Raw genomic sequence first — 24,458 nt, 5'->3', positions numbered from 1 at the left:
CCAGTGTCCAGGGAGAGGAGGGATGGGAATGACAGAAGGAAGGGGTAAATGAGGGCTTCAAATCTGCCGAGATTGTTTTCTAATTTAAGCCAGGGATTGGAGATGAGATACTTTGAATGCCTGACAAGCTTCATTAAAATAATTTTTAATGGACACATGCTCTTTAAAAAATGATTCAGGCTGGGTGCAGTGACTCACACTTGTCATCCTAGCACTTTGGGAGGCTGAGGTGGGTGGATCGTTGGAGCCCAAGAGTTTGAGACCAGCCTGGGCAACATGATGAAACCCTATCTCTACAAAAAATAAACAAAATTAGCTGGGTGTGGTGTTGCACACCTGTGGTCCCAGCGGGAGGACTGCTTGAACTCGGAGGCAGAGGTTGCAGCTGAGATAGCACCACTGCACTCCAGCCTGGGCAGCAGAGTGAGACCCTGTCTCAAAAAAAAAAAAAAAATTAAAATAAACGAATTAAACCCAAATGAATGTTTCCTTTTAATGCTTTTAAAAGCAAAAAGCCACAATATATACATTGTCAGCCCCATGCCAGGGTACAGTGAGGCTGGCTCTAGCTTTGTGGTTATACCAGCAGCACTGCGATCATCTGTTTCGTATGTAGCCTCTGCTCATCTATGTGAGATCCTTTTCTTTTTCTTTTCTTTTTTTTTTTGAGACAGAGTCCTGCTCTATCACTCAGGCTGGAGTGCAGTGGCACAATTTCAGCTCAATGCAACCTCCACCTCCTGGGTTCAAGTGATTCTCCTGCCTCAGCCTCCTGAGTTGCTGGAACTACAGGCGCCCACCAGCACGCCCAGCTCATTTTTGTATTTTTAGTAGAGACAGGGTTTCACCATATTGGCCAGGTTGGTCTTGAACGCCTGACCTTGTGATCCACCCGCCTCGGCCTCCCAAAGCTATGTGAGTTTTTTTGGGCTGTGCTGACCACAATAGAGCCTCGAGTCACATGTGGCCACTGACTTAAAACGTGGCTTGTTTGAACTGAGATGCACCGTAAGGATGAAATGCACCCTGGATTTCGAAGACTAGGTATGAAGAGAAGTATGTAAAGTAGCCCAACCATTCTATATTGACAACTTGAAGTGATGATATTTTGGATATACTGAGTTAAATAAAACATTAAAACACCATTTAAATGACATAGAGCTCACATTTGTTTCTTGCATTATATTTCTTTCTTTCTCTACTCTTTCTCTTTCTTTCTTGAGATATAGTCTCACTCTCTTGCCCAGGCTGGAGTGCAGTGGTGCAATTATAACTCATTGCATCCTTGAACTCCTGGGCTGAAGTGATCCTCCCATCTCAGCCTCCCAAGTAGCTGGGACTGCAGGAGCATCACACCACACCTGGCTTTTTTTGGTGGGGGGAGGAGGGTAGAGATGGGGTCTCACTATTTTGCCCAGGCTGGTCTCAAATTCCTAGCCTCAAGCAATCCTCCTGCCCTGGCCTTCCACAGCACTGGGATTACAGGCATGAGCCACCTTACCTGGTTGGCTTGCATTATCTTTCTATTTACTGACCCTGATCAACAGGATAGATTTATGCAAGCAGAATCAAGCAGAACTGCTCGGAGCAATACTACCCATGGAGATGTTGCTAAGATATGTGGTTAAGTGAACAAAAGTTGCAGAAGTGTGGTGTGATCCATTTATTCATCAAACAACTCCCTCCTCAGTCTCATCTATTTTTCTTTTTTTTTTTTTTCACATCAGGCGGGTAACATGCCAACCTTGTAACAAAGTTTGAGGGAGGTGCATCTCACACACCCTCGTGAACACCAGACCATTGTGCTTGGGAGCCACAAAACCACCTCATCTGTCATTCTCTGTTGTTGCACATTCCCACCAGCAAACAATCCTGCTCTGCTGTCCCGCTGGAAACCAAACCCCAACTAAACCAAATATTCTCCTGGCCCAGTTACGCTGCCAGCCACATTCCCGTTTTTCTGTTCTCTTTGGCAGTGAAAGTCCTTGAAAGAGTGGCCAGTCCTGGCTCTCTCCAACTCGTCCCTTTGTGTTCCTTCTAAATCCCACCCCCAGGCTTGGCACGGTGGCTCACGCCTGTAATCCCAGCACTTTGGGAGGCCAAAGAAGGTGGATCACTGAGGTCAGGAGTTGGAGACCAGCCTGGCCAACATGGTGAAACCCTGTCTCTACTAAAAATATAAAAATTAGCCAGGCATGGTGGCAGGCGCCTGTAGTTGCAGCTACTCTGGAGGCTGAGGCAGGTGAATCACTTGAACCCGGGAGGCGGAGGTTGCAGTCAGCCAAGATTGCGCCACTGCACTCCAGCCTGGGCGAAGAGCGAGACTCCATCTCAAAAAAAAAATAATAATAATAATAATTAAAATTAAATAAATAAATCCCACTCCCACCAGGTTTGCCTGGCCCCCACTGCTACACACAAACTGTTCTTCTGAAGGTCGCCAGTGACTGCCACATTGCCATGTCCATGGGTGACCTCTGAGTCGACCTCTGATGTGATTGACACAGCTGCTGCTTACCCCCTCCCCAGTGCCCTTTGTCCACTGGGCTTCCTGGACCCAGGTCTCTTGGTTCCTCCTACCTTCCTAGCTGCTCCTCCTCAGCTCCTGATTTTTTTTTTTTTTTTTTTTGTTTTTGGATACAGGGTCTTGCTCTGTCACCCAGGATGGAGTGCAGTGGCACAACCTCAGCTCACTGCAGCCTCAATCTCCTGGGCTCAAGTGATTCCCTGACTCAGCCTCCTGAGTAGCTGGGACTACAGTGTGCACCACCACACCTGGCTAATTTCTGTATTTTCTGTAGAGATGGGGTCTTGCCGTGTTGGCCAGGCTGGTCTCAAACTCTTGAGTTCTTGAATTTTTTTTTTTTTTTTTTGAGATGGAGTTTCACTCTGTCATCCAGGCTGGAGTTCAGTGCGTGATTTCAGCTCACTGCAACTTCTGCCTCCTGGGTTCAAGCGATTCTCATGCCTCAGCCTCCTGAGTAGCTGGGACTACAGGTATGCACCACCATGCCTGGCTAATTTCTGTATTTTTAATAGAGACGGGGTTTCACCATGTTGGCCAGGCTGGTCTTGAACTCCTGACCTCAAGTGATCCACCCAAATGAGCTTCCCAAAGTGCTGGGATTACAGGCATGAGCCACTGCACCCAGCCAGCTCCTGACTTCTTAATGCTTGGTCCTGGGCACTCTCTTCTCTCCATCATCCCCTTCGTGCTTGAGGTAGGCAAAATAATGGCCCCAAAGATGCTCATGTGTGAATCCCTGGAACCTGTCAATAAGCTGCCTTACGTAGCAAAAGGGACTATCCAGATATGATTAAATGAAGGACCTTGAGATGGGGAGATTGTCCTGAATTACCCGGGTAGGTCCAGTGTAATCACAAGAAACCTCATAAGGGAAAGACAGAGGCAGGAGAGCCAGAGTCAGAGAGAGATTGGAAGAGGCTATACTGCTGGCTTTGAAGACAAGGGAAGGGGCCATGAGCCAAGGAGGAGGCCTCTAGAAACATGAGGAAAAACAAAAGGCGGAGAACAGATTCTCCCCCAGAGGCTCAGGAAAGGAATGTCATCCTGCTGGTACTTTGATTTTAGCGCCTTAAGACCATTTTGAAATTCTGACATGCAGAACTGTGAGATAATAGGACAGGCATAGCAGCTCATACCAGTAATCCTAGCACTTGGAGAGGCCGAGGCAGGAGGATCGCTTGAGGCTAGGAATTTGAGACCAGCCTAGGCAACACAGGGAGACCTCTCTCTACAAAAAGTAAGAAAAAAAGTAGCTGGACACGGAGCCAGGCTTCCATTCCAGCTACTCAAGGAGGCTGAGGAGGTAGGATCACTTGAGCCTAGGAAGTAAAGGGTGCAATGAGCCGTGATCATGCCACTGCATTCCAGCCTGGGTGACAGAGTTGGGGGCGAAAAACCATAATGAACTCGTGCTGTTTTAAGTAACAAAGTTTATGGTACTTTGTTACAGCAGCAGCAAAAACTAAATCAGTGATCCTGGCCAGTCTCCTGATTGTAAACACTGACAATGCCCAAATATATCACTTCCAGGCTAAATGTCACACTCAGATACTCAGCTGCCTACTTACTGGACACCTCTACTGAGATGTCTGAATTCTGGACCCTCCTCCCAAGCCTTCTCCATACATTAGAGTTGGTGGCAATGCTATCCTTTGAGGTGCTTGAGCCCAAAGTCTCGAAACCAGCCTTAACTCTTCTGTCCCTATCGCTCCCCTCATCCAGGCTGCTGGTGAGTCCTGCTGGCCCCATCTTTAACACACAACCAGATTCCGACCACTCCTCACCATCCTCCTCTACCACCCTGGTGTGAGCCTCCACAGCCTTGGGCCTGTGTGACAGCAACAGCCTCCCTACCTCCACATCTGCCCCTACATTCTTCTCAGCACAGGAGCACAGGGGTCCTTAAGACAAAGAGTGTCACTCTTACGATCCCCATTTCATTTGGTGTAAAAGTCGAATCCTTAGGGAGGCTGACAAGGCCACCTATAATGTGGTGCCCCCCTCCCACCTCTGTGACTTCATCTCCTACCAACCCCCACCTCTCTCTGCTCCAGCCATGCTGGCCTTGCTGTTCCCTGGGCACAGCAAAAGGGCTGTGCATCCCCACCCCAGGGTCTTTGCACATGATGTTCCCCTTGCCTGGAGCACTCTTCCCTGATGTCCTCATGACTAACTCCCTCACTGCCTTCAAAATCTGCTTAAATGTCACCTTCTCAACAAGGCCTGCCCTGAGCACCCTGAATTACCACTTGTCCCAGTTACCTCCATCAGGCCCAAGGGTTCTCACTGTGCCCTACTTTTTCTGTGTTCCTTTCAATATACAGTATCATTTATCCATCTATCATTCTTATTGTTTTGCTCATCTCCTGCACTAGAACATAACTCCACGAGGGTGGGGATCTTTGTTTTGTTCATGGTGTTGAAAACAGTGCCCAGCATAGAGGGCATTCAATAAATAAATGAATGACTGGAAAGGTATCAGGGGTGAGGTGGGGTTTTCTGTTGTTGTTTTTTGTTTTGGTTGGGGGGACAGGGTCTAGCTCTGTCACCCAGGCTGGAGTGCAGTGGCATGATCATGGCTCACTGCAGCCTCAACTTCTCATATTAAGCAATCCTCTTGCCTCAGTCCCGAGTAGCTGGGACTACAAGCCTGCGCCACCACGCCCACCTAATTTTTGTATTTTTTGTAGAGATAGGGTTTCACCATGTTGCCCAGGCTGGTCTCGAACTCCTGGGCTCAAGTGATCCTCCTGCTTGAGCCTCTCAAAGTGCTGGGACTACAGGTGTGAGGCACCATACCCAGCCTTTAGAAAGGTTAACAATTCTAAAGCCACCACACATGCAGAGTGAACGGGAACAACTAAGTAAATGGATGGAGGATGGTAGGAGCCAGGCTTCCCACTGTTACAGATGAGCAAGGAGAGGTATTTAGAATGATCCATGTGATGACCATGGATTAGAGTTGGAGATGTTAGTATGAACAGGTTTAGCTAAAACAGTACCATAGATGGTTACCTATAGAAATATAGATTTGTGTACATACAGGTTAGGATACACACAGATTTCCTTGCTCTGTCCGCTAAGACGGCCAAGAAGCAACAGCACCCTACAGCCCTGAGCACATCTTGCAACCTGATCTTGGTTTCTAATACCATTCACCAATGAAAGGAACCAGGGCTCCTTGCAGAAACAGCTGATTCTAGGTCTAAGGCAGGAAACAGATAAGATGAGCCTGGAGCATCTTGTGGTGCCAGAAAGTTAAGGAAGTGCTCAAAATCTCACAATGATGGAGTGTGTCACAGGGACTTGGCAGACAACTGAAAGGCATCCAGTGGCCAATGCTGGAACAATTTGAGCAACAAAATAAAGTAGAATTGGATTACACCCAAAGTATACAGGATCCATGGATCCATACTGATATGAATGAATGAATAAATAAATGGAGAAGAGACAAATCTCCAGGGTAGAAAATTCCAATAAGTGATGAAGATGCCCTGCCCTGAAGGAGGTGGAGCTTAACTCCCCATTCCTTAGGCATGGGCTGCACAGAGTGACCCCCTTCCAAAGAGCACAGTATCAAATGCAGGGGAAAACAGTAGCTCTGCTGTAAAGAAACCTGACAGGCACTGCCTCAGCCAGGCAGTTAGTCCTCCTGAGAGCACGTCCCCTTTGTAGGACGTGAGGAGAAGGGCACTCACCTCCTGGCTCTTCCTCCCAGAGCACATAACCCCAGTCTAATCATGAGAAAAGTATCAGTCAAATCCCAATGGGAGCCAAGGACAGCGGCTCATGCCTGTAATCCCAACACTTTGGAGGCCGAGGTAGGCAGATCACAAAGTCAGGAGTCTGAGACCAGCCTGGCCAACATGGTGAAACCCCATCTCTACTGAAAATACAAAAATTAGCCAGGCATGGTGGTGCTTGCCTGTAATCTAAGCTACTCAGGAGGCTGAGGCAGGAGAATCACCTGAACCTGGGAGGGAGAGGTTGCAGTGAGCTGAGATCATGCCATTGCATTCTAGCCTGGGCAACAGAGCGGGACTCCATTTCAAAAAAAAGAAAAAAATTCAATTGAGTGACACTCTACAAAATACCTGACCAAATCAACAACCTAATGATGCATCCTAAAGAACTAGAAAAGGGCAATGCAAATCCAAAATTAGTAGAAAAAAAGAAATAAAGATCAAAGCAGAAATTAATGAAATTGAAACAAAATAATACAAAAGATCAACGAAAGAAAAAGTTGGTTTTTTGAAAAGATAAGACTGACAAACCTTTAGCCAGACTAACTGAGAAAAAAAGAGAGAAGACCTAAAGATATAAAATCAGAGATGAAAAAGGCCGGGCGCGGTGGCTCACGCCTGTAATCCCAGCGCTTTGGGAGGCCGAGGTGGGCAGATCACGAGGTCAGGAGATCGAGATCGTCCTGGCTAACACGGTGAAACCCCGTCTCTACTAAAAATATAAAAAATTAGCCGGGCGTGGTGGCGGGTGCCTGTAGTCCCAGCTACTCGGGAGGCTGAGGCAGGAGAATGGCATGAACCCGGGAGGCGGAGCTTGCAGTGAGCTGAGATCACGCCACTGCACTCCAGCCTGGGCTACAAAGCGAGACTCCGTCTCAAAAAAAAAAAAAAAAAGGAAAAGAAAAAGAAGGCATTACAACAGATACTGCAGAAATTCAAAGCACCATTAGTGTGGCTAGTATGAGTAACCGTATGCCAATAAACTGGAAAATCTGGAGAAATGGATCAATTCATGGACACAGACAACCTACTAAAACTGAATCATGAAGAAATCCAAAATGTGAACAGACCAATAACAAGTAATGAGATCGAAGCCTTAATAAAAAGTCTCCCAGGAAAGAAAAGCCCAGAACCTGCTGGCTTTACTGCTGAATTCTACCAAACATCTAAAAAAACCCTACCAATCCTACTCAATCAAACTATTCCAAAAATAGAGGAAGAGGGAATATTCACAAAATATCTGACGAGTACTCCTTAAAATTGTCAGCGTGACCGGCTGGGTGCAGTGGCTCATGCCTGTAATCCCAGCACTTTGGGAGGCCGAGGCGAGTGGATCGCCTGAGGTCAGGAGTTCGAAACCAGCCTGGCCAACATGGAGAAACCCCAACTCTACTAAAAATACAAAATTAGCTGGGCGTGGTGGCGCATGCCTGTAATCCCAGCTACTGGGGAGGCTGACGTAGGAGAATCGCTTGAACCTGGGAGGCGGAGGTTGCAGTGAGCCAAGATTGTGCCACTGCACTCCAGCCTGGGCAACAAGAACAAAACTCTGTCTCAAGCAAAACAAAACAAAACAACTGTCAACATGATCAAAGACAGGAACGTCACAGCCCAGAGGAGCGTAAAGGGAGACGGGATCCTGGAACAGAAAAACACTGAGGAAAAACTAAGGCAATCTGAGGAAAGTATAGACTTTGATTAATAATAATGCACCGCTGCTGGTTAAAGAATTGTGAAATGCACTATCCTCACATAAGATGTTAATAGTAGCAGAAAGTGGGTATGGCACCCTGAACTGGATCTTGGAACAGAAAATGAGCATTAGTAGAAAAGCTGGTGAAATTCAAATAAAATCTATAGCTTGCTTGGTAAGTACTAATGTGCCAAAGTTGGTGTTTTAATTGTGACAAATATGCCCCAGTGATGTAAAATGTTAACATTGGGGGAGACTGGAAGACTGGGTGAGAGGTATATGGAAATCCCCTTACTAACTCTGTAACTTTTTTTTTTTTTTCCTTTTGAGACAGAGTCTCGCTCTGTCGCCCAGGCTGGAGTGCAGTGGCGCGATCTCGGCTCACTGCAAGCTCCGCCTCCCGGGTTCACGCCATTCTCCTGCCTCAGCCTCCCGAGTAGCTGGGACTACAGGCGCCTGCCACCGCGCCTGGCTAATTTTTTGTATTTTTAGTAGAGACGGGGTTTAACCGTGGTCTCGATCTCCTGATCTCGTGATCCGCCTGCCTCGGCCTCCCAAAGCGCTGGGATTACAAGTGTGAGCCACCACGCCCGGCCTCTTTTCTTTTCTTTTTTTGAGACAGGGTCTTACTCTGTTGCCCAGGCTGGAATGCAGTGACGGGATGACGGCTCACTGCAGCCTCAGCCTCCTTGGGCTCAGGTGGTCCTCCCACCGGCATAGCTGGAACTACAGGTGCATATCACCATATCCAGCTAATTTTTGTACAATTTGTAGAGAGGGAATTTCACCATGTTGCCCGAGCTGGTCTTGAACTCCTGGGCTCAAGCGACCCACCCACCTTGGCCTCCTAAAGTGCTAGGATTACAGACATTCTTTTCTTTCTGTTCATGGAAATAACTCATTCAACATACCCTTACAGTGAAAAATCCCCCCAAAATACAGAAATGAATAAGGTAGAAAGTGAAGCCTTCCATTATTCCACCTCCCACTGTCAGGTCAATGTATCACATTCTAGACTTTTTCCTCTGTGTATGTGAGTGTTAATTTCTAATCTTTTTACAAACATGGGATGACACCCTACATTTTAGCAACTCACTCAGTTTCGATATAGCATAGACCTCCTTCCATATCAGTCCACATCACATCACTCTCCAGGGTTCTGAATGCCTGTGAGCTATTCCACAACATGGGTGAAACAACTGATTTACCATTTCCTTAAGATGAACATTAAGCGATTTCTAATTTTCCCCCACAAATAATGCTTTAATGAACACCCTCCATCTCACACCTGTATGAACACGCAGGATAATTTCTTTGGGATAAATCCCTGACTATGGAATTGTGGCTATGATGGCACATTTAAAACACTGTCATCTTACTGCTAAATTATCCTATCATTATTCTGGGAATGAACTGCCTGCATTCACCCCTCCCAGTGGCACAGCAGGGCACCCATCCCCTACCCCTGCCTTCCTCCTTTGGTGATGTCTCTCCTTCAACAGGGTGGGGGTGAGAGGCCACTGTGACAACACAGATGTGGGGGTCGGCAGAGGGACAAGCCATGTGGCTGCCCAATTAGGACCTCAGGGAACAGTATTGGATGTCCCCTTATGAGACTCAGCGTGTGTTTAACTGGCAGGAGTCTTGGTGATTTCTAATCGCCAGCGCCAAGGACCATACCCAACAGAAGTGGGGTGGCTGGCAGGGAGAGGCTAAACGTCATTTTAAAAATCATGATAACATGATTTTAGATTTGGAAAAAGCCAAGAAAAGAATCCTATCATACAAAGCATCCATTTGCCATTCACTTATTCATTCAACAAATATTTCAGTTCCTTTTAGTTCAGGTTATTCTCAGTATTAGGATTGTCACACTGAACCAAAGAAAGTCTCACTGAACTTCCATCCCACTTGGGGAGACAAATTATAAACACAGTATCAGTGAGTGGCAAGTACTGTATTAGAATAACAGCCAGCTGCTGTGACAAACCCAAAATTTCAGATGACCACTGAAGGCTTCAAGACCCCAGACGAGGCCAAATGTCCCCATCGCCTAGCTCCAGGGCATCCTCTTCCCAGAACTTAGAACTAATCTCTGTGGCTGGGCAAAGTGGCTCATGTCTGTAATCCCAGCAAGTGATTCTCCTGCCTCAGCCTCCTGAGTAGATGGGATTACAGGCGAGTGCCACCATCCCAGCTAATTTTTGTCTTTTTAGTAGAGACAGGGTAGCTCACATGGTCTCAGAGGAACCTGATGAGATGTCGAAGATTGATAGTCACCCTGGACTGGGTGTGGTGGCTCACGCCTGTAATCCTAGCACTTTGGTAGGCTGAGGTGGGTGGATCACTTGAGGTCAAGAGTTTGAGACCAGCCTGGCCAGTATGGTGAAACCCCGTCGCTACTAAAAATACAAAAATTAGCTGGGTGTGGTGACATATGCCTATAATCCCAGCTACTCAGGAGGCTGAGGCAGGAGAATCGCTTGAACCTGGGAGGCAGAGGTTGCAGTGAGCCAAGATGGTGTCATTGCACTCCAGCCTGGGCAACAATAGCAAAACTCCATCTAAAAACCAAACAAACAAACAAAAAAACCAAACAAACAAACAAAGTATTAAGTGTTAGAGGATTGGGGGTAACAATTTTACCTCAATCTAGATCTGAATCAATTAATGAAAAGTTACTGCTAACCTACTATGTGCTACTGTATCCCTCTTAGTGACAGTAGACTTCAGCTTCAAATTCATGGTTTCCCCACCTTGCTGGGGTCAGGGGTGGGCTCCATCCCTTTGGGGAAGAGAGTACTAACTGTCTACCTGGTATCCATCAGCCCCTTCTCCTTTCTAGGAGCCCTGCTTTACCCCAGGGGGCAGTGTGCTTTTGCAGGGAGGCCAGTGATCAGAAGGGGAAGTTGCTGGACAGGGCATCTGGGAAAGCTCTTTATACCATGAGGATTCCACTGAGGCTGCTGTGAGCTATGATTGCGCCACTGCACTCCGGCCTGGGCAAAAGAGCTAGACCTTGTCTCTAAAAAAGAGACAAGAACTCCCTTTGCCACCCCTCCTCTTTCTCCTTCCTGCTTGCACGGTGGATATGGGTGGGACTCCAGCAGGGCCAAGTTTAGCCCTTAGTGTGCCTTTGTTCAAATTTGGAAAAGACTTCTGCTGTGAGCAGGCAAATTAGGAAAAAGACAGCTCCGATGGGCTGAAACATTCCCTGTGGGTACAGGGCCTGGAGTGGCAAGTAGACCACAGGCTGGATTTCAGTCCCTACTCAATCCCTTTGGCAGGGAGCTTGGAGCAGGACACAAACTGCACAACCATCCCTGGCAGCCCTGATCTTGGACTATGAGGCAACTTTGAGGATGGAAAGCACTTGCTGAAGGCAGAGCTAAAAGACAAAATCCTGGACCCTTGAAAAGGATGGAGCCTCACACCAGCCCTGGCTGACCTCCCTGGGTTTTCTTTTGTTCTTTTTAAAAAAATTTAATAATCTATTTTGAAATAATTTCAAAATTTCAGAAAACTTGCAAGAACCCCTGACAAACACCTCCCCTTTACACAGATTGGCCAATTGTTTTTTTAAAAAAATCTTTTTTATTTTTTTTTTATTTTTGTAGAGATGGGCTCTATGTTGCCGAGGCTGGTCTCGAACTCCTGGGCTCAGCCGATCTTTCCAAAGAGCTGGATTACAGGTGTGAGCCACCACGCCTGGCATGGCCAGTTGTGAATGTTCTGTCACATCTGTTCAGCTCCCCCCCCTCCATCTCTGTCTCTTCTCTCTCCCTTCTTCTCCCTCTTTCTGTATGGGTAAATCCTTGAGAGTAGTTGGCAAACATATGTCATCACCCCTAAATCCTCCAGCATGTGTATCCCCCAAACAGGGACAATCTAATGACCCCCGAAATCACCTCTGACTCCTTAAGAAAAACATAAAACTTCCACCCAACTCACTCATTTCGGTTTTCTGTTTAAGTAGCCAAACCAATTCTAACTGCTCCCCTCTTTACCCTTAAAATCCATGGGGCTGTGGAAAAGACCACACCATGCCCAGTGCCCCGCACCATGCTCTGCTCCAATCCCTCACACCTGTTAGCACCTTTTGGCCTCACAGCTTTTCGTGTTTGCAATTGAGCTGAAAGTCAGGTAACATAAAATTCATCATCTTAAAGTGTGTATGTAATTCAAGGCCAGGTGTGGTAGCTCACGCCTGTAATCCCAGCACTTTGGGAGGCTGAGGCGGGCAGATCACTTGAGGTCAGGAGTTCGAGACCAGCCTGACCAACATGGTGAAATCCCATCTCTACTAAAAATACAAAAATTGGCCGGGTGTGGTGGCAGGCGTCTGTAATCCCAGCTACTTGGGAGGCTGAGGCAGGAGAATCGCTTGAAGCAGGAGGCGGAGTTTGCAGTGAGCCAAGATTGCGCCGCTGCACTCCAGCCTGAGCGACAGAGCGACACCCTGTCATTGGTTCATTCAAAATTAAATAAATAAAGTGTGTAATTCAGTGGCATTTAGTACAGTTACAATGTTGTGTAACCACCGCCTCTATCAAGTTCCAAAGCATCAGCCCACAAGGAAGCACCCCACCCATGGCACAGCTGCTCCCTGCTCCACCCGCCCTGGTCACCCCGATCACTTTCTGTCTCCACGGATCCCCTGCTGCCTGGCCCTGCATAGAAACAGAACTGCACATCCTGCACCGCCTCAGAACAGTTGCAGGAAAAGCTCTTTCTTCCCAGGTGCTCCTCCCTCCTCTTACTATAGCATCCTTTAGGGTTCACTTCGCCAGCACCCCTTTGGGGCTCTCCCTAGAGCCTCACCTGAGGTCAAGTTCTCCCAGCACATATCCTCAGAAACCCGAGGTTTCCATTATCAGCATTTGTCACTATTACAATTATTCTTCAGGGCTATTTCATTCATGCTTTCTGTAGTTAGATTATAAAGTCTATTAGGGGCAGGGTGTGGTGGCTCATATCTGTAATCCCAGTGCTTTGGGAGGCAGAGGCAGGAGGTTTGCTCGAGGTCAGGAGTTTGAGACCAGCCTGGGCAACATAGGGAAAGCCCATCTCTACAAATAATAATAATGGCCAGGCACGGTGGCTCATGCCTGTAATCCCAGCACTTTGGGAGGCTGAGATGGGCAGATCACTTGAGGTCAGGAGTTCGAGACCAAGCCTGGCCAACATGGCGAAACCCCATCTCTACTAAAAATACAAAAATTAGTTGAGTGTGGTGGTGCATGTCTGTAGTCCCAACTACTCGGGAGGCTGCGGCCAGAGGTTTGCTTGAACCCAGGAGGCAGAGGTTGCAGTCAGCCAAGATTGTGCTACCGCACTCCAGCCTGGGTGACAGAATGAGACTCTGTCTCAAAAAAATAAACAAAATACATAAGTAATTAAAAAAATAAAAAAAAAAATAATAATACTTCTTAACAAGGGCATGTCTGTCTTGTTTATCACCATATACCAGGGCCTAGGCCAAAATCCGGCATGGAACAGGCCAAAGTATTAACAGTAATATTTTGTTAATTGAATAACTAGATGATTGCTCCCACGGAGGAGTCATCTTGTATCGCTCCAGCTGTGACATAGGCAGCCCCTACACTCGGGGGCCTGCCCACCCCTCACATGCCCATATATGGACATGATGCAGGCCACCTGGCCATGGTTTGTGAGGTCCCAGCCCCTTTGCCCTCACAATGACCAACGGCCCCCTGGCATCTATAAGAGGCCGCAGAGCTGGCCCCTGACTCACAGCCCACCGAGTTCCACCTGCTCACAGGTTGGCTGGCTCAGCCAAGGTGGTGCCCTGCTCTGAGCATTCAGGCCAAGCCCATCCTACACCATGGCCAGGTACAGATGCTGTCGCAGCCAGAGCCGGAGCAGATGTTACCGCCAGAGACGAAGTCGCAGACGAAAGAGGCAGAGCTGCCAGACACAGAGGAGAGCCATGAGTAAGTGGGCCCAGCTGAGGGTGGGCTGGGGCTGGGGCTGGGAGCTCTCAGGGCCCAGCCTTCCTCTCACCACTTTTTTTGGTCTCACCAGGGTGCTGCCGCCGCAGGTCCAGACTGAGACGTAGAAGACACTAATTGCACAGAATAGCATCCACCAAACTCCTGCCTGAGAATGTTACCAGACTTCAAGATCCTCTTGCCACATCTTGAAAATGCCACCATCCAATAAAAATCAGGAGCCTGCTAAGGAACAATGCCTCCTGTCAATAAATGTTGAAAAGTCATCCCACTCTTGTCTCCTTGTTCTTGAGAGGGGAGGCTCAGTGGGGAGGGCTCGGGGATGAGCAGAGGGGGAGAGGGCCTGGGCATGCAACGGGAGAAAGATGTCGGTGGGGGGGACATGAAAGACAGTTGTCACGCTGGGTTTTGTTCCAAACTCTTTTTTTTTTTTTTTTTTTTGAGACGGAGTCTCGCTCCGTTGCCCAGGTTGGAGTGCAGTGGCGCAATCTCGGCTCACTGCAAGCTCCGCCTCCCAGGTTCACTCCATTCTCCTGCCTCAGCCTCCCGAGTAGCTGGGACTACAGGTGCCCGCCACCACACCTGGCTAATTTTTTGTATTTTTAGTAGAGACGGGGTTTCACTGTGTTAGCCAGGATGGTCTCGATCTCCTGACCTCATGATCCACCTGCCTCGGCCTCCCAAAGTTCTGGGATTACAGGCATGAGCCACTGCGCCTGGCCATTGTTCCAAACTCTTAGTAGTACCAACAAGTCACAACCCAAACCTGCCTCCCTAAGATACAACCAGAACCAATCTCCCCAAGTCACAACCAGAACCTGCCTCCCAAACCCTCTTAACAGATCCCTACCCAGTGGGGTGCTGTAGCCAGGTCTCTCGAGTTTGAGGACCCACTGTGTACATTTCCCCCCTCTGCTTGGTGACCTCATCTTGGCAGCTTGAAATGGACCATGGAGTATTTACAGAACTCAGCAAATGCTACAAATCTGGGTTCCCTCCATCCCAGGAACCCCAAAGCCAGTTAAACATTTACCAGCTGGAGCTCAAGACTGAACCAGCTCATCCCATCTGACCTGTCCCCTAGCTGCCCACCCGGGTTTATTTCAGCCCAAAGCTGAAATTTCCACTCTTCAACAAAGGAACTCTTAGGTTATAACTTAAATAGATTAAGCCAGTCACCGTCAGGAAAATTAAATTCAAAACTGCTTATTCCTCACTCTGTGCCAGAAGTCTTCATCCCCATTTGGGTACAGAGATAACTTGTCCAGGTAGCAGTGGAGCTGAACTTTTCACATTTAATCAAGCACCATTAAGGAAGTCTCTTATCTGCCATCCGGTAAACTCAAACATTTTTGTTAACCACCGGTTTCTTTACTCTTTGGGGCAGGGTTTCACAATGTTATGTCCACCGAAGAAACAAAGGTTAACTTGTCCATCTGGTCGGATCTAAGTCCACACTCAAGCTGCTTGATATACCACCTATACTAAAATTTCTAAGGCAAGAGTTTAAGACCCCAGTGAGATTTGGGGAAGGACACAAGAAGTCCTACTGGGCACTGGTCTACTTGGCTCACTCACAGTCTAAGAAAGCCCACCTCTCCGATTCCTTGACACAGGCCCTGGGTCGCAGTGATTTCATGATGGTAGAGCAAACCCAGAGCATTTTGGCAGAGACCAGAGGCTCTGAGACCCAGTTCCCTGAAGTGACAGGGCCCACCAAGCACCTCAGAAATGTCACAGTATGACTTCTGTTTATGGGACACCAACTGTGTGCCTGGTATTCTGCATATATCACTTCCTTTTTTTTTTGAGACAAGGTCTCTTTCTGTCATCCAGGCTAGAATAGAGTGCAGTAGCGCAAACACAGTTCACTGCAGCCTCAATCTCCTGAGCTCAAGTGATTTCCTTACCTCAGCCTCCTGGCCTCCTGAGTAGCTGGGACCACAGACATGCACCACCATGCCTGGCTAATTTTTCTAATTTTTTTGTAGAGACGAGGTCTCACTATGTTGCCCAGGCTGGTCTCAAACTCCTGGGCTCAAGCGATTCTCCCGCCTTGGCCTCCCAGAGTGCTGTGATTACAGGCATGAGCCACTGCACTCACCTACGGTGGGTATCAACAACCATGTTCTTTCAAGTGAGCACATGAGAGTTCAGTGCTAGCCCTGGCACTACCATGACCCTGATCACTTTAGCAATGACTCCCCATAACACACTTGGATCATGACAGCAGCTTGGCTGGACAGGCAGACCCCTGGGTGTGCCCTTTTTTTTTTTCTTTTTTTTGAGATAAGGGTCTTGCTCTGTCACCCAGGCTGGAGTGCAGTGGTGTGAATGTGGCTCACTGCAGCCTTGATCTCCTGTGCTCAAGCAATCCTCCCATCTCAGCCTCCTGAGTAGCAGGAACTACAGGCACATGCCACCATGGACCCAGGCTATTTTTTTTATTTTTTGTAGACAGAGCCCTCACTATGTTGCCCAGGGTGGTCTCAAACTCCTGGGCTCAAGTGATCTTCCCACCTCGGCCTCTCAAAGTGCTGGGATTACAGGTGTGAGCCACCACACCCAGCCCCTTCCTATTTTTATTTTATTTTATTTTATTTTTTTAGACGAAGTTTCGCCCTTGTTGCCGAGGCTGGAGCGCAGTGGTGCCATCTCAGTTCACTGCAACCTCTGCCTCCTGGGTTCAAGCAATTCTCCTGCCTCAGCCTCCTGAGTAGCTGGGATTACAGGCGCCCGCCACCACTCCCGGCTAATTTTTGTATATTTAGTAGAGACAGGGTTTCACCATGTTGACTAGGCTGGTCTTGAACTTCTGACCTCAGGTGATCCACCCGCCTCAGCCTCCCAAAGTGCTGGGATTACAGGTGTGAGCCACCGAGCCCTGCCCCGCCCCTTCTTATTTTCATCTGCAAGCTTTGGCCACGGAGATTTGACTTAGCGGGACGTAGGGTAAGGCCTCAGCATTCATATTTTTAACACACGCCCTCGAAGAGCTTGAGGGCCATCATAAAGGACCTTCTTATCCCTAAAGAGAGGCAGCATAGAAACACCAAGGGCATGGCAATATCACCCATCACCTCCTGTAAGGATCTGAAGATTAAGCCTCCTGAATTTGTTTCCTATTGCCACTGTGACAGATCGTCACAAATTTTGTAGCTTTAAACAACATAAATGTATTATCTTACAGGTCTGCAGGTCAGAATTCTGAAAGAAGTCTCATGGGGCTAAAATCAAGGGTTCAGCAGGGCTGTGTTCCTCCTGGATGCACGAGGGGAGGATAACCCATTTCTTTGTCCATCCCAGCTTCTAGAGGCCGCCTACATGCCTTGGCTTATAGCCTCTCCCTTCATCTTCAAAGCCAGCAGTGTGGTGTCTCCCAATTTCTCTTCCTGTGAGCCTCCTGCCTCCCTATTCTCTCTTCTAAGGGCCCTCGTGACCGCACTGGGCCAACCCAGATCATCTGGGATGATCTCTGCATCTTCAAGTCCTTAAATTTGTGTATCTGCCACATTCCCACATTCTCCCTGCCCTCCATGAAAGGGAAACTGGTTTTGCAGTTTCTGTGATTCTGATCCTGGACTTTAATGGGATCATCAAAGTTCAATGAGAAGCCCCAGCAAGGCCGAGCGGGAGGGGAGAAGATGAATATTTTAGAGGCGGAGAGGGGAGCATTCCCTGGGCTAGGGAGTAGATGGAGAGCCAAGGGTATGACTAAAACCAGGCTGTCTCCGTCTGAATGCTGGCCCGGCCTGGCCTTCTCAGCAGAGTGGCCTTGAGCGACTCAACTTCTTCATGCCTGTTTGCCCCACAGAAAATGGGGATTTTAAGAGTGAGGAATGCAAGGGTGGTGGCTCACACCTGTAATCCCAGCACTCTGGGAGGCCGACATGGGAGGCTCACTGAGGTCAGGAGTGTGAGACCAGCCAGGGCAACATGGTGAAACCCTATCTATCTCCACAAAAAATACAAAAAATTAGCTGGGAGTGGCAGCACACGCCTATAGTCCCAGCTACTTGGGAGGCTGAGGTGGGAGGATCATCTGAGCTGGAGGGGTAGAGGCTGCTATGATCCATGACTACACAACTGCACTCCAGCCTGGGCGACAGACAGTGCCTCAAAACAGAGAGAGAGAGAGAGAGAGAGAGAGAAAATGAGTGAATGTATGAGAAATAAATGAATCAATGCTTGGCACATAGGAGCTATTAGGGAACTGTTTGCTGCTGTTGCCATCTTAACAGTAAGCTGTGTGCACAGACATCCAAGCACAGAAGTCCCTTCCACATGGTGGCTGAGGTATAGCAGTGAGTTGGCAAAGAAGCTTCCAAATGACAATGTGCGTGCCCACTGGCTTGGGGAGATGAGGGCTTGGATTAGGCAATAAAACACCTGCCATCTGTATGGTTCACCTACTGCAAGAGACAGAGGACATGCTTTACAGGCAAGGCAAGGGGGTCTCTCGCCCTTCCAGCCCTGCAGCTTGGGTGCCAGGGCCCTGATAGTTGTGACCCCTGGCCCTGTGCTGCCCTCACAGAGGAGGCTGGCAGGGTGGGGACGGGGCGGGGCCGCAGAGTCATAGTGGGCGCCCCCTTTATATACAAGCTCCCGGGGAGCCTTGCAGACCAGACCAACAGTAACACCAAGGGCAGGTGGGCAGGCCTCCGCCCTCCTCCCCTACCCCAGCGCCCACTGCAGCCTCAGCCCAGGAGCCACCAGATCTCCCAGCACCATGGTCCGATACCGCGTGAGGAGCCCGAGCGAACCCTCGCACGAGGTGTACAGGCAGCAGTTGCATGGGCAAGAGCAAGGACACCACGGCCAAGAGGAGCAAGGGCTGAGCCCGGAGCACGTCGAGGTCTACGAGAGGACCCACGGCCATTCTCACTATAGGCGCAGACACTGCTCTCGAAGGAGGCTGCGCCGGATCCACAGACAGCAGCATCGCTCCTGCAGAAGGCGCAAAAGACGCTCCTGCAGGCACCGGAGGAGGCATCGCAGAGGTCTGCCTGCGCCCCCGCCTTGCCCTGCGTGTCCCTGACCACCCCAGGCACAGGAGGGAGGCGGGGACCCACCCCACCTGACAAAAGCTCCAGCCCCCTAACCCCCGTCCCCACCCAGAGTCCCTAGGTGCCCCCCTCAACCAGAACTTTCTTTCCCAAAAGGCTGCAGAACCAGGAGGAGAACATGCAGAAAGCACTAAGCTTCCTGGGCCCCTCACCCCCAGCTGGAAATTAAGAAAAAGTCGCCCGAAACACCAAGTGAGGCCATAGCAATTCCCCTACATCGAATGCTCAAGCCCCCAGCTGGAAGTTAAGAGAAAGTCACCTGCCCAAGAAACACCGAGTGAGGCCATAGCAACTCCCCTACATCAAATGCTCAAGCCCTGAGTTGCCGCCGAGAAGCCCACAAGATCTGAGTGAAATGAGCAAAAGTCACCTGCCCAATAAAGCTTGACAAGACACTCGCTGGCCTGTCGGGTTTTCTTTGCACGGATCACACAAACCTGGCTTCCCTCATGCCCAGGGCGGGTAGAGGCTTCTCTGCAGCCCTTCCTCAGAGGCAGGTAGGGCGGGAGCTCTGATGCTCTCAGGACACCTAGGAGAGGGTTACTGTGCCTGGGAGGCCACCCTATGATGCTGTCCTGTCTATTGTGCATCCTTCCATGGTGTCAAAGGCCACATTAGTCTGTCTGGATCCCCCTCCAGTGAAGAACCTGATCCTACCTCACGAAAGGAGAAAATGGTTAGAACAGATCGAGTCCTAATGAAGTCACAAAGATGTCAAGGCACCTTGTGGCCATATTTAAAGGCCTACTGTGTGCCACAGTTTAAAAACACAACCCATCTTGAGTGTTGGGTGGTTGGAAGTGTAAACGGTGGGGGCAGAGGTGGGGGCACTGCTCAGTGCAGGCCACAGCTTCGAGGTGGGAAACAGGTCTGGCATGCTCCAGCAACAACTTGGTCAGCACAGAGAGGGCAAAAGGCAAGGAGTAGATGAATGCAGAGTAATGGGCTGCGCTGTGTGAGGCCTGTGCTGGCTGAAGCCTCTGGAGACCCAGGCAGAATACGATCCTTGTTGCCTGCTCTCCTCGGCCTGTGGCTGCATCACTCCTACCTCCTGTCTGAAATAAAGGACCCTTGTGATTGCACTGAGGGACTTTCTGGACAACCCAGGATAACCTCCCCATCTCACAATCCTTACATCATAGATTCCAGGATCAGGAAGGGGGCATTTCGGAGAGGTATTTAGCCAACCATAGCCACTGAGGACTGGGGGGATAAGACTGGCAAGATCCAATCCATATGTTGGAATATGGATTCCTGGTGCTCAGAAATGACCAATCTTTAGGAAGCAACGAGTTTCTAAAAAAAAAAAAAAAAAAAAAAAAGAGACGGAGTTTCACTCTTGTCGCTGGGGCGGTGTGCAGTGGTGCGATCTTGGCTCACTGCAACCTGCACCTCCTATGTTCAAGTGATTCTCCTGCCTAACCTCCTGAGTAGCTGGAGGAGCTAAACAAATTTTTTTTTTTTTGGTATTTTTAGTAAAGACAGGGTTTCACGATGTTGGCCAGGCTGGTCTGGAACTTCTGACCTCAGATGATCTGCCTGCCTCGCCTCCCAAAGTGCTGGGATTACAGGTGTGAGCCACCACGCCTGGCCTCAAAAAATTTATATTTAAAAAATACCATTGCAGTGTACAAACGACTCATTTCAATGTATAAAAGATAAAGTCCTAAACCCCCTCCCCCCATGCTGAAATTGTGCTGCACAGATGTGGAACCTTGCCAAGGGGCAGCTCCATGATGTCTTCTCTGTGGCCCCAAAACACTTAAGAGGATGTCACTCCACCCTGACCTGGGTAGAGTGGCCTCTGGTTGGTGGTGTCCATCTTGCATCAGTCAGGGACAAAGCAACCCCTTGTTCATCCCAGCTTGGTTTCTGGCCTGTTCCCATGCCTTGGACAAACAAACAATGCTTAGGAGCCATTGCCTTTCAAGAAGATTTCACACTTTCAGGCCCCCGAAGGAAGAGTTCCAAGGGTTCCTGAGTTTTATGAGCTTACAGAGTGCATACATTTTAAACACACAGCTTGATGATTTATTTCCAAGGGTTAGCAGTCAAGAAACTCAACAGAGACAGCTCTCTCTGGCTGGCGATTTCTGGGATGTGGGGAGGAGTCTGTGTGTGCCCTTCCTGCTTCTAGAAATTCAATCCCTAACTCCCATCCCAGCTACAAGGGAAACTTTTTCCAGGGCAAATGAGGACTATTGTGTGGCATCTGAACTGGCCCCAGTGCTCAGCCTTGCAGACCTCCCCTGTAGGGGCTGGGAGCTGCCAGTGGCTGAGGTCTGAGTTAACTGTTGGCTCAGACCCAGGTTCCCAAGTGGGGATGGGCTCCCTTTGTGATGTCAGCATCCTGCCCCCACTCGCAGCCCCTTCACCCACTGCCTCACCTCCTTGTCCAGAGAGACAGTCAACGTAGACCATGGGTTCCCGCTGTGCCAAGCTCAACACAGGCCACAGCCCAGGCCACAGCACAGGCCACAGCACGGGCCACAGCACGGGCCACGGCCGGGGCCACGAATCCTCCATGAAAAAGCTCGTGGCCTGTGTGAGTAAGGATAACTTCTCCTTGTCATCAGCGGGCGAGGAAGAGGAGGAAGAGGAGGAGGAGGGGGAAGAGGAGGAGAAAGAAGAGCTGCCAGTGCAGGGCAAGCTGCTGCTGCTGGAGCCTGAGCGGCAGGAGGAGGGCCAGAAGGACAACGCCGAGGCCCAGCAGAGCCCCGAGCCCAAGCAGACACCCTCCTGACCCGCAACGAAGGCCCAGGAAGGGACGCCCACTGCTGCTCCGGCGACAGTGTTCAGAGAAGACTCAATAAAAAGTCTCTGAGGAATCCTCCCTGTCTCTGGTTCCCCTCACCCTATCCCTTGTGGTCCCACGTGTGCACATGTGTGAAGGCATGTGTGTGTGGGTGCACATGGAGGGAGGCCAGCTGCCAAGGAAGGCTGAACAGCAAGGCTCGGTGACCTTGTTCCCAAGCCCCAGCCAGAGGTTGAGGGGCTTTGAGAGGGGGAAATCATCTCCGCCAAATCTTCCCATCTCTGGGACAGGGGAAATTCCTCTGCGAGTCCCAGCACACCCCAGCCGAGAGCACCCAGCGGGACAGGGTAACTGCCTTCATCGCAGTCTCCACTGTGCTGCCCCAACTATGGACAGTCTTTTAAGAACACTGGCTTGGGAGTTCAGCAGACCTGGGTTCAAACTTCTTTTCTGGTAGCTGCGTGTCCTTGAGCAAGTCACTGCGTGTCTTTGAGCCTCAGGCTGCCCCTCCCGGCGTTCAGGGGAAGCTAATAGCTACTCATGGGTCAGCTGATCAGAAAAATTACCTCAAGTGATGGGTGGGACCAGGCCTGGCACCAGTCAGTGCTGAGCTAGGACAGGGATTGTTGCTGGGGTCATGGTGGTTCCTCTGGGTCCTTCTTGGCTGCAGACTCTTCCATTGCCAGTCTATGCTGCTGGCAACCATCTGCACCCCTACCTGGAAGCTCACTCCTGCCTTCTTCAAGGGGTCTAGCCCTGGGGGCAGAGACAGTGCCCCATGAGAGCAGTAGGCAAAAGAGGCCCAGGGAGGCGACTGGGTACAGACACAGAACCTAGGCCCCATCCTCTCGCTCTGGGCTCGGTGCGCCTTCCGCAAGGAGCTTCGGAGTGCGTCTGCTGCACACCCTCCTGCCGGCTCCTCCCTCACTCCTTCCATCCCAAAGAAGCCACAAATGTGATCTCCACCACACTCCCTCACAGTCCTCCAAGCACCAGCCACCTTGAGCTAATTCTCTGGATCAGCTGATCGCCTGTCCCCGAGGGGATCCTAGTTGGTACCGTGGCAGTGGGGCTGGGGAATTTTCAGGGAAGCCTCGGTTTCTCTGGGGGCCATGTTTGAGGTAGGAAGGGGCCTTGGGCTACCCTGAGGGGAGGCCACGGCTCTGCCCTGCAATGGCCTAGGGCAAGGGAGGCCCTGTTATCCCACTACTCCCAGACCCACAAATGACTCGGTTGGTCAGCTTTGTCCTTTTGTCCAAGGCCCAAAGGTCCACCCACCCATTCATTTGCCCAGGAAACATGAGCTGAGTCCCTGTTGTATGCCCCACATGGTGCTAGTCACAAGGGGCCCTGGTAATAAAACATAGTCCCCATTGTCCTGGGAGAGAGTTCACTGTCATGGGTGCGGGGGCAGGTATGTGACGTGCCGCACACCCGCTGCTGGGAGAGGTCAGCCCTCCCTAGGAGGACTGGAAAGGTGTGTGGAGGAGAGGCTGGTTGATGGCAGGCCACGATCCCCATTCCAGGCTATGTGCTTGAGGGTGGGAAAGTGGGGCGTTGGCAGTGGAGGAGCAGGAGACCATGGGAAGGGGGGTCCAGAGACCCAGAGAGTCTTCACGGCTTGGTCTAGCATACACCCCACAACCGGACCTGCTGAGGCCACCCAAGGCAGGGCCCTGAGAACCCTGCTGCAGGTGTCCCTCTAATCACCGAGAATCCCTTAGTGACCTCGAGAGGAGGCCAGACCTGAATATGACTGGCTCTGCCCCTGATCGGCTAAGGGACTCTGGGCTGCTTACTCCACCTCTCTGAGCCTGTTCCCTCTTTGCTAAATGTAATCATAGTATCTGCCTCACGGGGTGCATAAGTTTCTTGGGGCTGGCATACCAAATGACCACAAACTTGGTGGCTAAAACAACAGAAATGTATTCTCTGCAGTTCTGGAGGCCAGAAGTGTGAAGTCGAGGTGCCAGCTGGGCTGATCTCCCTCCGGAGGCCTTAGCAGAGAATCCCTCCTTGCCTCCTCTAGCTCATACAACTCCAAGCTCGTCTCCATCTTCCCATGGTTTCCTCTTCTCCCTGGGTGACACCTCTTCTGTCTCTCATAAGGACATTTATCATTGGATTTAGGGCCCGCCAGCTAAGCCAACATGCTTATCTCAAGATTCTTAGCTTAATTACATCTGCAAAGACCCCTTTTCCAAATATCACATCGACAAGTTCTAGGAGTTATAACGTGGACATACATTCCACTACAAAGGGTCACTGTGAGGTTTGAGGGCAAAGCTGCCTGGAGAGGGTAAGGTCCAGAGCCCAGCCACGTAGAAAGCATTCAGTAAATGAAAGCAGTTCTCACTGTAAGAAATTTGACATGTTTATTAAGAAATAAACTGCAAAGGCTGGGCATATTGGCTCACGCCTGTAGTACCAGCACTTTGGGAGGCCAAAGCAGGAGAAAACCTTGAGCTCATGAGTTCAAGACCCACCTAAGCAACAAAGTGAGACCCCATCTCTACAAAAATAAAAATAAAAAAATTAGACAGGTGTGGTGGCATGCACCTGTAGTCACAGCTACTTGGGAGGCTGAGGTGGGAGGATCGTTTGAGTCCAGGAGGTGGAAGCTGCAGTGAGCTGTAATCGTGCCACTGCACTCTAGCCTAGGCAACACAGCAAAACCCTTTCTCAAAAGAAAAAGAAAAAGA

The 24,458-nt window shown here is 49.8% G+C and overlaps 3 protein-coding genes, 1 non-coding gene and 1 pseudogene across 5 annotated transcripts; 4 read left to right on the top strand and 1 right to left on the bottom strand.

Moving 5' to 3' along the window:
* Window positions 1–1,721: 1,721 nt before the first annotated feature.
* Window positions 1,722–1,825, bottom strand: LOC112437481 (small nucleolar RNA U13). The gene has a single exon (XR_003026083.1). It is a non-coding gene; the product is annotated as a small nucleolar RNA U13 (small nucleolar RNA).
* An 11,080-nt stretch (window positions 1,826–12,905) lies between these two features.
* On the top strand, window positions 12,906–15,094 carry PRM1 (protamine 1). The gene is made up of 2 exons (XM_057300031.2): window positions 12,906–13,917; window positions 14,009–15,094. The coding sequence occupies exons 1-2, from the start codon at window positions 13,809–13,811 to the stop codon at window positions 14,050–14,052; spliced, it is 153 nt and encodes a 50-aa protein (XP_057156014.1). The 5' UTR covers window positions 12,906–13,808; the 3' UTR covers window positions 14,053–15,094.
* Window positions 15,095–18,503: 3,409 nt separating this feature from the next.
* PRM2 (protamine 2) lies at window positions 18,504–19,403 on the top strand. Of its 2 annotated transcripts, none has more exons than XM_008960362.5 (2): window positions 18,504–18,935; window positions 19,098–19,403. In XM_008960362.5, exons 1-2 carry the CDS (start codon window positions 18,665–18,667, stop codon window positions 19,133–19,135), a joined length of 309 nt encoding a protein of 102 aa, XP_008958610.1. In that variant the 5' UTR covers window positions 18,504–18,664; the 3' UTR covers window positions 19,136–19,403. The 2 variants fall into 2 exon arrangements, with proteins under 2 accessions (XP_008958610.1, XP_034795684.1); XM_034939793.4 differs by having other exon boundaries at window positions 19,054–19,205.
* A 327-nt stretch (window positions 19,404–19,730) lies between these two features.
* On the top strand, window positions 19,731–24,118 carry PRM3 (protamine 3). Its single transcript, XM_055100116.3, has one exon. The coding sequence runs from the start codon at window positions 21,421–21,423 to the stop codon at window positions 21,742–21,744; it is 324 nt and encodes a 107-aa protein (XP_054956091.1). The 5' UTR covers window positions 19,731–21,420; the 3' UTR covers window positions 21,745–24,118.
* Window positions 20,780–20,903, top strand: LOC112437465 (small nucleolar RNA SNORA48; annotated as a pseudogene).
* Window positions 24,119–24,458: the final 340 nt, after the last annotated feature.

This window comes from Pan paniscus, chromosome 18 (assembly GCF_029289425.2).
Source record: "Pan paniscus chromosome 18, NHGRI_mPanPan1-v2.0_pri, whole genome shotgun sequence".
Taxonomy (NCBI): Eukaryota; Metazoa; Chordata; class Mammalia; order Primates; family Hominidae; genus Pan; species Pan paniscus.
The sequence above is the reverse complement of the archived record's forward strand: the minus strand, read 5'-3'. Positions and strand labels throughout refer to the sequence as shown.

What these genes read in the sequence shown, in the direction of transcription:
- PRM1 (XM_057300031.2), top strand. Translation starts at nt 13,809, where the DNA reads ATGGCCAGGTACAGATGCTGTCGCAGCCAGAGCCGGAGCAGATGTTAC. An exon ending in GACACAGAGGAGAGCCATGA is followed by an intron (nt 13,918 to 14,008) that starts GTAAGTGGGCCC and finishes TGGTCTCACCAG; the next exon opens with GGTGCTGCCGCCGCAGGTCC.
- PRM2 (XM_034939793.4), top strand. Translation starts at nt 18,665, where the DNA reads ATGGTCCGATACCGCGTGAGGAGCCCGAGCGAACCCTCGCACGAGGTG. An exon ending in CCGGAGGAGGCATCGCAGAG is followed by an intron (nt 18,936 to 19,053) that starts GTCTGCCTGCGC and finishes GTCCCCACCCAG; the next exon opens with AGTCCCTAGGTGCCCCCCTC.
- PRM3 (XM_055100116.3), top strand. Translation starts at nt 21,421, where the DNA reads ATGGGTTCCCGCTGTGCCAAGCTCAACACAGGCCACAGCCCAGGCCAC.